The 12,426-nt window shown below is 27.1% G+C and overlaps 1 protein-coding gene across 1 annotated transcript in view; it reads left to right on the top strand.

Moving 5' to 3' along the window:
• Positions 1-12,426, top strand: part of LOC107439624 (SUN domain-containing ossification factor) — a 66,512-nt gene that overhangs the window by 43,428 nt on the left and 10,658 nt on the right. Inside the window, exons 2-10 of the mRNA XM_043040108.2 lie at positions 2,451-2,565; positions 3,631-3,705; positions 4,736-4,806; positions 5,189-5,299; positions 5,525-5,814; positions 6,769-6,995; positions 7,942-8,115; positions 10,218-10,365; positions 10,528-10,641. Of these exons, the coding sequence (XP_042896042.1) occupies positions 2,451-2,565; positions 3,631-3,705; positions 4,736-4,806; positions 5,189-5,299; positions 5,525-5,814; positions 6,769-6,995; positions 7,942-8,115; positions 10,218-10,365; positions 10,528-10,641 (1,325 nt within the window). The remainder of the gene's footprint in view (positions 1-2,450; positions 2,566-3,630; positions 3,706-4,735; positions 4,807-5,188; positions 5,300-5,524; positions 5,815-6,768; positions 6,996-7,941; positions 8,116-10,217; positions 10,366-10,527; positions 10,642-12,426) is intronic.

Here is a 12,426-nt window from a genome sequence, read left to right as displayed (position 1 = left end):
TTTTAGAAACAACCAAATTTAAAACCATATCTACATTTTAAATCTCTTTTTCTCTTGGTGTAAATAATCCATGTGTTATTAAAAATTGAAATTATGATATAAGTTTTTCTTCTTTCCCCCTCTTCATTTGAGCCTTAAACATTTACTCTCTTTGGCACCATTTTCATCTAAAACCTTCTTAGCTCAAACATTTTCATCTAAAATCATAAATAAGAAGAAAAAAAAAATTAGGTTTAATATGCTAAACATTTTAAAGCAAAGTAGTTCCCTCGGAAAGTAATAATTTTTAAAAAAATTATTTTCGTAGTGTCTGAATTTCATTTTTATATTTTTCATTAATTATTCAGTCACTTTGTTTCCTATGCTATGGAAATTACATCAATAATATACAGTAATAATCTGTTAAGTTTTTAAGTAATTCTAACCGAAAGTGTATAAGTTAGATCCTTTTTACTAATTAGTAGACACACACTTTTAGTTTCATCACAAAATTTCTATTTTAATTGGATTTGCTGTTATTTGCTGGCCGTAATATATTGTTAAAGATGAAAATCCTTGTCTAAATTAAGTTTATAAAGTACACACATTAGGAGACGTAAATGACTTAAACGAGGAAAAAGCAAAACAGACATCAAAATGTGTTGAATTACTTATGGGGGAACTAGGAGATCCGTTCTGATGAAAAAAAATATCAAAATAAATTTAGCTTTATCTTTTTATGACCCTTTTTCATCTTTTCTCATTAGAAAAACATTCCCTTTTTTAAACAATCTGTGCAGTGTCATAGTAAGAAATTTTTCAGAAGAAGAACGCTAAAAACATCAAAATTTTATGTACAATTATTTATTTTTGTTAAATATAACGTGCTAAAATGTTACAAAACTAACTGTATCTATCTGTATTTGGTTTAAAATTCTTTGAATTATAACCACTTAAGTGTTAAGTTCCTTCGATTTATTTGTAATTCATAACATTATTTAATGCTATATAAATAAAAACAGTTATTACAAAATATATTTACATTGCAGGGCTCGAAAAAACTCAAAACTTTTACCCGTCCCCGAGGACGGCTAGTCCAACAATGTACCCGTCCTCCTTTGAAACTAACCCGTCGCTTCTAAATAAATAAAAATATAATTTTCTCTTATTTATTACAAACATTTATATAAATTGCGCAATGAATTTACTAGGATTACAAATACTAGGATTGCATTATACAGTAATAAAAGTAATACTAGGTTACTAATAGCAACCTAGTATTTCTTTTATAAAATAATTTATTTCTTTTATAAAATAATTTATTTCTTTTATGAAATAATTTAAATGACAAATGTCAAGTTATCTGGAATGTCAATTTATCCGAGGGTACAGCGTTTTTTAAATGAATCAAATATGACGTTTGCCAGTTCCACAATCAAGCTAATGATTTACAGAGGTTTCTGCACAAAAATCTGAAAGGAGTTTTCCATTTAGGTAGATGTTCATAATTGCTTTAACGCTTCTTGTTTAAGACCAGTACGTAATGTTTTTTTTTTTTTCTTTGTGAGTTCATTGCTGAAAAGTCCCTTTCAACCGCTGCAGTATGGAAGACAGAGAAAACATCAATTCCACCATGCGCAGTATGTTACTGTATTTCTAGATTAGAGGGTCATTTTAGAAGTGAGGCGCTAGACTCTTGTAAGATAACAAAAATTAAAAATGTATCACGAACATTATCGGGAAAATATCCGTCCGCGCGGACGTCGGATTCGAGAAATTCGTTGTCCGCGGGGAATTTTTGACCGCCGAGGTCGGGCGGACGGGTGGTTTTTCGAGCCCTGTTACATTGGTACTTTTCATTTACTTCGCACTAGAGCTGCGCAATGTGCTATTGGCGTCGGTCAGGGAATCATCCCAGAGGATGATCCAGAGACAACATACATACGTCACATTCCATTTTACCGGGGCACATTCATGCACTAACCATCCATCCGCAGATCGTAATTTGCACCTGAACTTGAACATGAACATGATATATATTTTGTATTCAATTTTACTTCGTTGAAACTTTCAAAATATATTTACAAAAATTAAGAAATTTTAATTAAAAAGGGCAAAATTGATTAATAAGTTTACTTAAAAAAAAAAAAAAGGAGAAAAAAAACTAGTGGAGATGTTCTTTCTTGTATCTTTTCCACTACACACTGAATCTCAGGTGTTGCCCTTAAATTTTTTAAAGTTAAAGTTTAATTCTACGCAATGTTTTTGATATTTTCTGTTGTTTAGTTATGTGTATTGTTTCTCATTATGGATGGAAAATTTTGCTTCATCTTTGCATTTGTAAACTTAGACAAATTTAAAAAATGTTTTGATGTGCTCCCTGTAAATATGTTAATTTTTTTTTAAATATAAAATGTGGCTTCTTAGCTTTTTGAAGCAATGAATTCAATTACAATTATTTTTCCTTATAGGCTACCAAATTTCTGTGATATTAAAAATGAAGTTGATAGCCAAAGTGTGCAAGCCAACAAAGACATGCCCAATGTTATTATTAGAACTGATGATGTACCCTCCTTGCAAGAAGAAGTAAGTATCTAAATTCTTTCATTGCTAAATGATATCATAATAAATTATTTTTAATATTTTATTATTTTATATTTTGCAACATTGAAAAATATTGTGATTTTTTTCCCTATATTATCTTCGCCATAAAAAAACAATTATACAATAAATGTCTGCCCTCTTGTCTTTAAAAATCATACTACTGCATCATCTATATTCATCTTTATTTTTTAACATTTCAAATGTTGAACCCTTGGATAATATTGTACTAAAATTTTTGCTATGCCCTTATCCCCTTTGAATAACGTAGGAAAAATTTCTCATTCCTTTTTTACATGCAGAGAACTCTTCTGCTTTAAGTTCAGAAAAATCCAACTTTAACAACTGTTTTTCAATACTCAGTCGCCAAGGAAAATATAAAAGCCACATTTTAAGGGCACTTGAAGCAATGCGATGACTTTAAACTATTTATATGATCTTTCCATAAAGAATTATCTGGGCTTTAGAACAGACAAAAAATTATTAAACTTAAAAAGGTATTAAACTTTTTTAAAAATCCCAATTTGGCGACTTTCTCTACCTAGATGAAAATTATCAAAATCATTGCCATATTCTTAGTTTTTGGAAACTTTTATAAGCCCAGGTGATGCAACATTGGAATAGGTTTTTAAATATTAAAAAATTAGACTACAAACACTTTTCATTTTCACAAAACTGTGCTTTTTCTCCATATTGACGTTTTGCACCATTTTCAAAATAAGTGTAGACAGCACTGACTTTAGAAAGGCTAAACTTGACCTAATAGGCAGAAGTAGCAGTTGTAAACTCACAGCAGTTATAAAAGTAGCATATTATTCTCAAAAAAAGCATAATTTCATATCACGACAGAGCCTTTGAGAAACAGCCTTAATGCTCAGAGGATTAATGTTAATTATTCTTGTTTTTATTTGAATATTTTGAAAAATAGTCATTTTTATAATATTGCTGAATTCAATAATTTAATAGTTTTATCGATTTATTATTTTTTTAAAAAAAGATTTTCTTATAAAGCAAGATTATATTTATATTGGATTAAAATTTATTTTTCAGGAAATACATCAGCAGCAATCAGTAGTAAATGTTCAAAGGCCAAATGTAGAATATGTAAATAAAGTAGATACCAAGGTAAATAGCAATTAATTTTTTTAAAGATAATGTTCAGAATTGTATGTAATCCATTAAAGGCATTTATATTTTACATATTGCAAATGACTTTTACTTTAGCCATTATACAAATTCGATTTAGTCCTATCTTTTACATTTATTTATTTATTTTAAGTACTTATTGTAAAATTAATTTTCAAATTTGTTCTACTCAGAAAGTTAAACTATGAGGTTTTTTAAATTGAAATATTTAAAATGAATGTTTTGAAACATTTAATATTTGAGGCTTAAAATGTAAGTAAAAATGACCAAGTTTTAAATAATCTGTTCTATATTCTTTATAATTTATTGATATGGGAAATAAAAATATATGGTATAGAAAGGGAATATAGTATAGGTAATATAGTGTAGAAAGGGAATCTTGAGCAGAATTTAACATTATTATTTTAATCAAAAATGTAATTGCTAATATAATGAATAATTCTGATAAATTCCAAAAATTCAGTTCCAAGTAATGGATATTTGGCTGAATATTCATTATTTGGCCTAAGTTGCTAATTTGGTATGTCACCTCATGATTTTAAACCGTAAAAGTAGATCTAGTCTAGCTAGTCCTTTTAGTTATTTTATTTTTTTAGATGAACTTATTTATTATTGCGCCTCATTAGTTTCAAGACTTGCAACATTTGATGTATGTTTTTCTTTTTTAGAATNAATTCTTAGAATTTTGTGCATTTGCAATGTACCTAAGTTAGTAGCGAGCGAAGCGAGCTTGGTTTGCGAAGCAATCCATATAAGCTTGCGTAGCAATTTTCGGGGGTTGGCGAGCGTTAGCGAGCAGGGGGCGCAGCCCACTAGTATTCATTATTTGGTCAAAGTTGCTAATTTGGTGTGTCACCTCATGATTTTAAACCATAAAAGTAGATATAGTCCAGCTAGTCCTTTTATTTTGAAAAATTTTAATTACTATATTTTTTAGATAAACTTTTTTATTATTGTACCTCATTAGTTTCATGACTTGCAACATTTGATGTATGTTTTTCTTTTTTAGAATATTGTGAATAATAATGATGTAAACAAGTTAGAATCTCCTAAAAGTCTTTCAAAAGAAAATCATCCAGAGTAAGTAGCTATTTTTTTACTTGAAGTTAAATTTTTTTTAAATAATCTATTAAAATCAATTACTGTAATTTTATAAATGCAAAGAAAGTTTTAATACTAAATAGTCAAATGTTTTAAAACTAATGCTGTTGAAAGTTCTTAAATAATGAAATTGTATATTTTTTTTATGTAAGCACAGTTTTGCTTATTAATTGAGAGTATGTTTTATTGTCTTCAAAATTTATATAATATTTAAAACTTGAGTTTAATATTTAAAACTTGAGTTTAAAAAAACAAGCAAACAAACTGGAATTGTATTAATGGTTCTGTATTAATATAGTATGAGAAGCATTTAATGTTAAAAAAAATTATTTACAGACTGAAATTTTGTTCTCGTTTTCAGAGAAATTATAACAAATTTAGACAGCAGTAGACATGAGGAAATTAGTAAAGAGGACAAATCACTATTAAGGCAAGAAAGTCCTTCTCTAACTGGCGATTCATCGTCTGACCAGTAAGTTGAATTTTTATCAATTCTTATAATTATTTAAAACCATTTTGAAAATAACATAATAACAATAATATAATAACAATTAAAATGACATAAAATTTTATTAAATGAATTAACAAATCACATACTAAATATAGCTACTACTAAAAGCACATATTGAATTCTCAGTTCAGGGTTTTGCATATTCTCTTGAATTTCCATATTTTTAAATGTAAAAATTTATTTCAGTATCACAGATACTCAACACCTTGAAAAGTCTACAAAACATTCCGACAGTGTTTTACCTCCTGCAACTGAAGAACCAGAAAAAATAATTGGGCAACCTGAAGTAGAAAAATCTATTCCTAAAACAGATTCTATTGAGCCAAAAATCCTACCTAGGCCTGCTTCCCCGGTAAATGTTAAGCCCGTTAAAACTGTTATGGATGATAATTTACAACATCACCATCCTCACTACGATGGAATGCCCTCTTTTGATGAATGGAAGAAAATGATGCTCGCAGAACAAGAGAAAGGAGGTACGTTACTCAATTTTATTTGTTATTATTATTTTTTATAATTTGTTTATATATAAATAAATGTTAATGTGTTTTTTTTAAAGTTTTTTTTTATCATTCAATGACAAACTCTACTTCTTGGTGCCAAGAATGCCAGTATGCAATTCATTTTGATTAACCCACTGAGCACCTTCAGTCCTTTAACAGGTCTCCAAGGTTTTCAATATTTAGGTAAGGATCAAAAAATTCGAGTTGCTTGGCTAATATCCTTTCTGCTACCACAGGACCATAGAAATAAAGTGGTGTGGATGTCATGTCTGCCACCAAAGGACCACAAACAGATGGGTTACAGTTACAGTTCACACAACAGCAAAATAAAGGACTGGAAGAGAAATATCCGTGACTGAGACTATATTTTAACCTGTGCCTACTTGATCAATGTTCGTCATAGTAACAGCAAAACCAGCACGTGAGCTTTTTATTTATAGTTAGTGATGGTAATATTCGCACCAATGGTAAGAATTACAGAAGTTAATAATGCGTAGCTTCTGAGGAGAGAAATTATTTCAAAGATTTAGAAAATAATAATTAAATAAGTATGAGTACACATACAATGATTCTTAATTATTTATAAAATAAAATTTCTTTATGGTATATCTAATTATTTTAAACACTACTGTTTTTGTAAAAGATTATTCAAAACTATCTTGACAAATAATTTATGTAAAAAGAAGCACTCTGCTCCTCTAAATTTGACTAATGTTTAAAAATCTTTAAAATGCTTTTAATGTTTAAACTGTTAAAAAGGCTAAATTTGACTAATGTTACATGTTTAAAAAATGCCTTTGAATAATCTTGTCTTGGTTTGAGAGTTTTTTTTTTTTTGAAACCAAAATCTCAAGTAGTGAAATTCTTTTACAATAACAAAATTCTATTGAATTATTTCTAAAGTTTTTTTTATACATTTCTCTGTAGGTCAGAAGCCACCGTCTCCCTCTCCCCCTGGGAAGAAGATTTCTAGTCAAAAACGTAGACGTAATTATTCCTCTTATGAATGTGGTGCCAAAATTGTAGCCTCCAACACTGAAGCAGAGGGAACTAGCAGAATTTTGAATGAGTTGGTTGATGAGTACATGCTTAATCCTTGTAAAGCTAAAATTTGGTTTGTCATCGAACTATGTGAAACAGTTCAAGCCAATCAGGTGAATAATATCGCCGAAAAACTTTTTTTCATTTTCAAAAGTTTCAAAAGTCCATAACCCATTTTTTGTAATGTAGGTTTCAGTTCTCTTTATACTTAAGAGAGACTTCTTTATTTTTACCCAAAATAAGGTCTTATTTTTTTTATCAAGACTACGAAAAATTCCTCTAAGAATAGGAATTTTGGCTTTAAATTTTTATTTTTAAGAGACCAATTTTGGTAATTTTAATATTAAAAATGTATTCTGTAATATTCAAAGTTAAACTTTATAAATGTGTTAACTTAGGAAGTATTTAAATTTACTTTATGCTATTTAGGCAATTACTGATTTTTCATTTGCCTTACGTTATTGTTTTCATAATTTTCATTGACTAATGCACTTTTACTTCCAATAAATTTTATGAACACAATAAAAAAAATTACATAACATTGTATGTATGCTTTCAAACAAAGCTCCCATGGGTCAGGGAAAATAGGGAAAACCTGAAATCGTCAAGAAATTTTATTTTGACTCTAAAAAGCAGGGAAAATTTGGGAAAAGTTGCATTTTTTTTTCAAAAAACCTGGAGAATTCTTACATTATACCTAAAAAATAACCAGTCTTAGAATTGTCAGTTGCATTAATTATTTATTGAAATACAATTAAAATAATTCTAACATCTATTACAATTATTTGTTATGAAAATTCCCCATTTTACTGAAACTTTATGATGGTTAATCCTCATTCAAGGATATTTTTTGTTCACAAAATCTAATATTTGACATTACAATTAAAAAATGATGAAAATTGTTATCGGTATACATAAAACATGATCTGGATTTACATTGAAATATCTGGATAAGTCGGGGATTTTGTTTTGTTTTGTTGAAAAGCCTGTTCAAATTGATTTTAATGTTTTAAATGTATTTCAATTATTGTTTTTAATTGGTTACTTTCTTATTTATAGATTGAATTAGCAAACTTTGAATTGTTTTCGTCTTGCCCCAAAGACTTCACAGTTTATTCCAGTGATAACTTTCCCACCCGTGATTGGGTGCCCCTTGGAACTTTTACTGCTGCTGAGCAAAGAATTCTTCAGAGTTTTGAGTTGAAACAAGAAGGATTTGGCAAATTCATTAAAGTAACTTCATCTTATAATAACCATGATATCAATTTATTTGTAATAATCTTATTTGTCATTTTATACATATGTATGCCAGAGAATTTAATTTTATCTTTGTTACTTCAAAGTACCATAACTCATAATATAATTAAGATAGTGTGATGTCTACCTTAAGGTTTGCCAATTTGATGCCTTGCGCTTGAGGTGCCTTGTGCTTTTACTTAACTTAAATCATTAGCTTTGACAGTTCTTAAAATCACTGTTGTTTCTATATTTTATGTGTGAGTAATAAAATAAAAATTATAAAATTTTTGTTTTGTATCGTACTAGATACATGTGCAACCGAATTAGTCATCTTATTTTTAAATGCATTTCTGCATTTCAAAATCGAAAAATGTAATTTTGAAGCATCCTGTATATTTGCTAAAATTAATTTATAATTTTATTTTGATTATTAAGTTTTTTAATTGTTTTTTATTTTCCATTAATAATTAATTTATTTGTATATACTACTAGTTTAATGTGGTAAAATATCTGTTTGTGTGTTAATCTAGTGATACCATGTTTGTTAATTAAGCAATTTTCCAATAATATAAAACAAGCCATCAAATATTTGTAACATGTAAAAGAAAAAATATGTTATATATATAATAATAAATATATATTACAATTTAATTGAACTACCCACATAGCAATAAAAATTTTCTATTTAGTAAAACACAATGATGACATATTGTACATTTCCTTTTCATTAAAATTTTTTTTATCAATCATTTACTTATATATTCTATTAGTTATGCTATGAAATTCAAAAAAGTTATTTTTCTGAATTTTTGCATTCTAACTTAGTCGTAAACATGTTAAAAGTACAATATAAACTCGAAAATTTTTCACACAATTAGTGATATTATGTAAAGGTTTTTTCTAAAATATTTATTATTTATTAAAATTAGTTTAATAAAGTAGATGTTTTATAAGTAAGGTATTTTTTCTGTTAATTTAATGAAGCACTTTGTAAAATTCCAAAGGACAACTGGTGTTAGTTTATTTTATTTTTCTGTTACTATGCTTGCATACTATGTTTTTGGTGTAAATTTGGTTTCTGTAGAATACATCTTCAAACTTTGTACTTTTTTGAGAACTTTTTCTTAAAAATAATATTTTTTGTTGGTGTAAAATTTTTAATATCACACACTGACAGAGTGTAACAATTTAGTCACTCTTTGAAAATTCTTGCTTTAAGTTAGCTAATAAAATGTATTTATAAAAATTTTTTTTATTGCAGAAAAATTTTTGTTTTTTAAACTTAATGCTAAGTTATAACTCATCAATTCAGTTATGTTTGACAAAGTTTCTGATATTTCTAAAGAAACACTTTCATATTTATTAGAGAAACTAATTCCTATTTACTTACTCTTAAGGAAGAACAAAAAACAAATATACTTGCTAAATTTATTTTAGTCCTTTCCTTGATAGCATTACTATTTTTCATCCAGTATCTAAAAACTTTGTTTATAACTTGTTACTTGAATGCATTTGATGATTTATCTAAACAACATGGTTGAAGAGAATGCACAATTTGATAGAACAACTGCAAAAGAAGAGGCTTTTTTATTAAATGTGAATAAATGAATGCACACCCTTGCTTTCACATCAATATGGATAAACAATGTAGATTTCAATGCAGGGGGCCAAATTAAAAATAATTGCAATTTAAATATTGATTTTTAATAAACAAACTATACTTAATTTAAGTGTATAACAATGCCTATTCACTTGTTTCTTCAAGTCTTTTTATAAAATGTATTTAAGAAAGCAAAAATAAGTTTCTATTTTGCTCTTAACTTGGGTTATTAAGTGATTTTTAAATTTGAATTTTTAAATTCTCAACTTTTTATTTAAAATATGGTTCCACTGTATCTAAATTTACATTTCTAGTTTAATAATGTCTAAAGCTGACATAAATAAAAACACAAATCAACATCATATAATTTTTTGTGAATCTCTTTTTTTTAAAATTATATTAATTGTGTGATGAAATCAGAAATCATTGTTTACTCCCTTATTTTCAAAATTTATTTCAAATAATACTGTATTAAACTTTCCTTTGAATATTTCAGATTGAACTACTAAGTTATTACGGGACTGAACATTACTGTCCCCTAAGCGTCGTTCGTATATTTGGTACATCCATGGTGGACGAATATGAGGAAATGGAGACTTTGTCCAATCATGTTGATGCTACTGAAGATGATTTAGACAGATTAGGTAAAAGATTAACTTAATGTATTCCGTAAACTAATTTATAAGAGAAAATTTTTACCTGTATCATTAGTGACCTATTTATTTTTCATTCTGAAAATTGATTTGGTAAATAAATTAAAGTTTTAAGTCTGTTTAATTTCTAATGTACTTGCTTTTGTTTTATAGATATTGTAATTGAAGATCAAAAACCAACTAATTTACTTGGTAGCGCTACAGATGCTGTTATGAATATTGTCAAAAAAGCAGCCCAAGCTTTAGGACAACATCAAGCTTCAGATGGTATATTTTTGAATATTTTCACTGATTTCAAAAAATTTATTCAAAATATTATTTTAAAATTATTTAATCAGCAGTGGTATTGATCATGCTCGTTTTCAGGAGGAGGTAGACTATTATTTAATGATCAAAACTGAGGTATAAGTACTGTATATCCTGGTGTATAAGTTGGTATCCTATTTTTGATTACAAAATAGCACATTTCTGGTATGTCTAGTATATAAGTCGATTGCTGAAAAAACAAAGTGTAAAATTTTCTATTTTAATGTAAAATCTGTTTAAAAGAAGCGTGGAATTTAAAGTTCTTTGAATGAGGCTGAAGAGTATTTTTTGTGGGACTCTGCAGATAAGGGATCCCATTGCAGAAAGGGTTTCGTCTCTGGACACTGCTAACATTACTGAATCCGCACAGATGATGTTCAGGAATATTTAAATTTTTAACTATGAAGTTTATTTTTAAAGTTTTCAGTGTGAATTAATTTTTGAAATACTGTTGAGTAAATTATCTTAACTTTTCTTACTCTTAATTTTTTAAAAATGTAATTTGAAGTATTGTTTCTTAAAAAACCTCTATATGTAAAGAAATATGATGAAAGTGCAAAATCATTTATAACATATTAAAAATGTTTTTTTAAAGGAGAAATTGATATAGAGTTATTTATCTGTATTAATGACGTATGTGTGGCGTCTCATAATTTACAATTGTTTATTTATAATTCATCAATATTTAATGATCAACGAATGTCTGCCTCTTATTAGCGAAGTATAAGTCGATCCCCTGATTTTTTTACAATTTGGTGGGATTTGAAAAGCCTATTTATACATTTGAGATTTTTACTAATTCATCAAAGCCATTTCATAAGGGTAACACAAGTCGGTAATTGCCAATTTCCTTGCATTTCTAGGATTTCAAAAGAGCCAATGATATTCAAAAAAGATTTATTATTTATAAGTGTTTTAATTTTTTTTAAACAAATTATTTTAATAACATTTTGAATTTTTTTTCTTTTCTACAATTAGATGGTAACTTAGGTTTAGCTTCTAAAGACAGTGGTCTACACATTTTTAGAAACTATTCATTGAGTTTATAATGTAATATTATTAGAAAATGAGATATATTTAAAAAGTTCTTTTAGATGATTATTTCAACTAGTTATATTAAGAACAAAATTCCTCACTTTTGAAAGTATATGTCTTGATATATCAGGCCTTTGACATCATAAATGATATGATTAAATGATAGTAAAATTAATAAATAAATCATAAAAATTTTAAGTTGATCTTTTTTAAAAATAAATTGAGAAGAAGAATATGATAATTTCCATTATATTGGGTTTCACATACAATGAGAATATTTAAAAAGCCTTATTCAAAATGTTCTGTTCTGTTCTGGGCCCAGCTAAGTTTGTTGCTTTCTTAGTAATTTATGCTGTAAAACTATTAGCATAAATTTAGATAAGCTTTAGAGAAAAGGAAAGAATATGTTTTAGTTTTTAGTTTTGTAAAACATGATATTTTATTATAGTTAAAATGATTTTATGTCATGGTAGTTATTAGATTATCTTTAAATGATTTTTTAAAACTTTCTTATTTTTAAAAATTTATTTGCTCAAGTAATGCCTTTTTTTGGTAGAATATTTTCTCGATTTTTGCAACTTTTTTACAAAACTTTCCCTATTCATCAAATCCTACAAACATTAGACATTTTGTTCGATATCTATTTTGATTGTATGAAAATAATTTCTGGTGTTCTATAAAAAATAATTTAAGTAGGAAGTTTAAAGTATT

The sequence above is a fragment of the Parasteatoda tepidariorum genome, chromosome 4 (assembly GCF_043381705.1).
Source record: "Parasteatoda tepidariorum isolate YZ-2023 chromosome 4, CAS_Ptep_4.0, whole genome shotgun sequence".
NCBI classification, from domain to species: domain Eukaryota; kingdom Metazoa; phylum Arthropoda; class Arachnida; order Araneae; family Theridiidae; genus Parasteatoda; species Parasteatoda tepidariorum.
The sequence above is the reverse complement of the archived record's forward strand: the minus strand, read 5'-3'. Positions and strand labels throughout refer to the sequence as shown.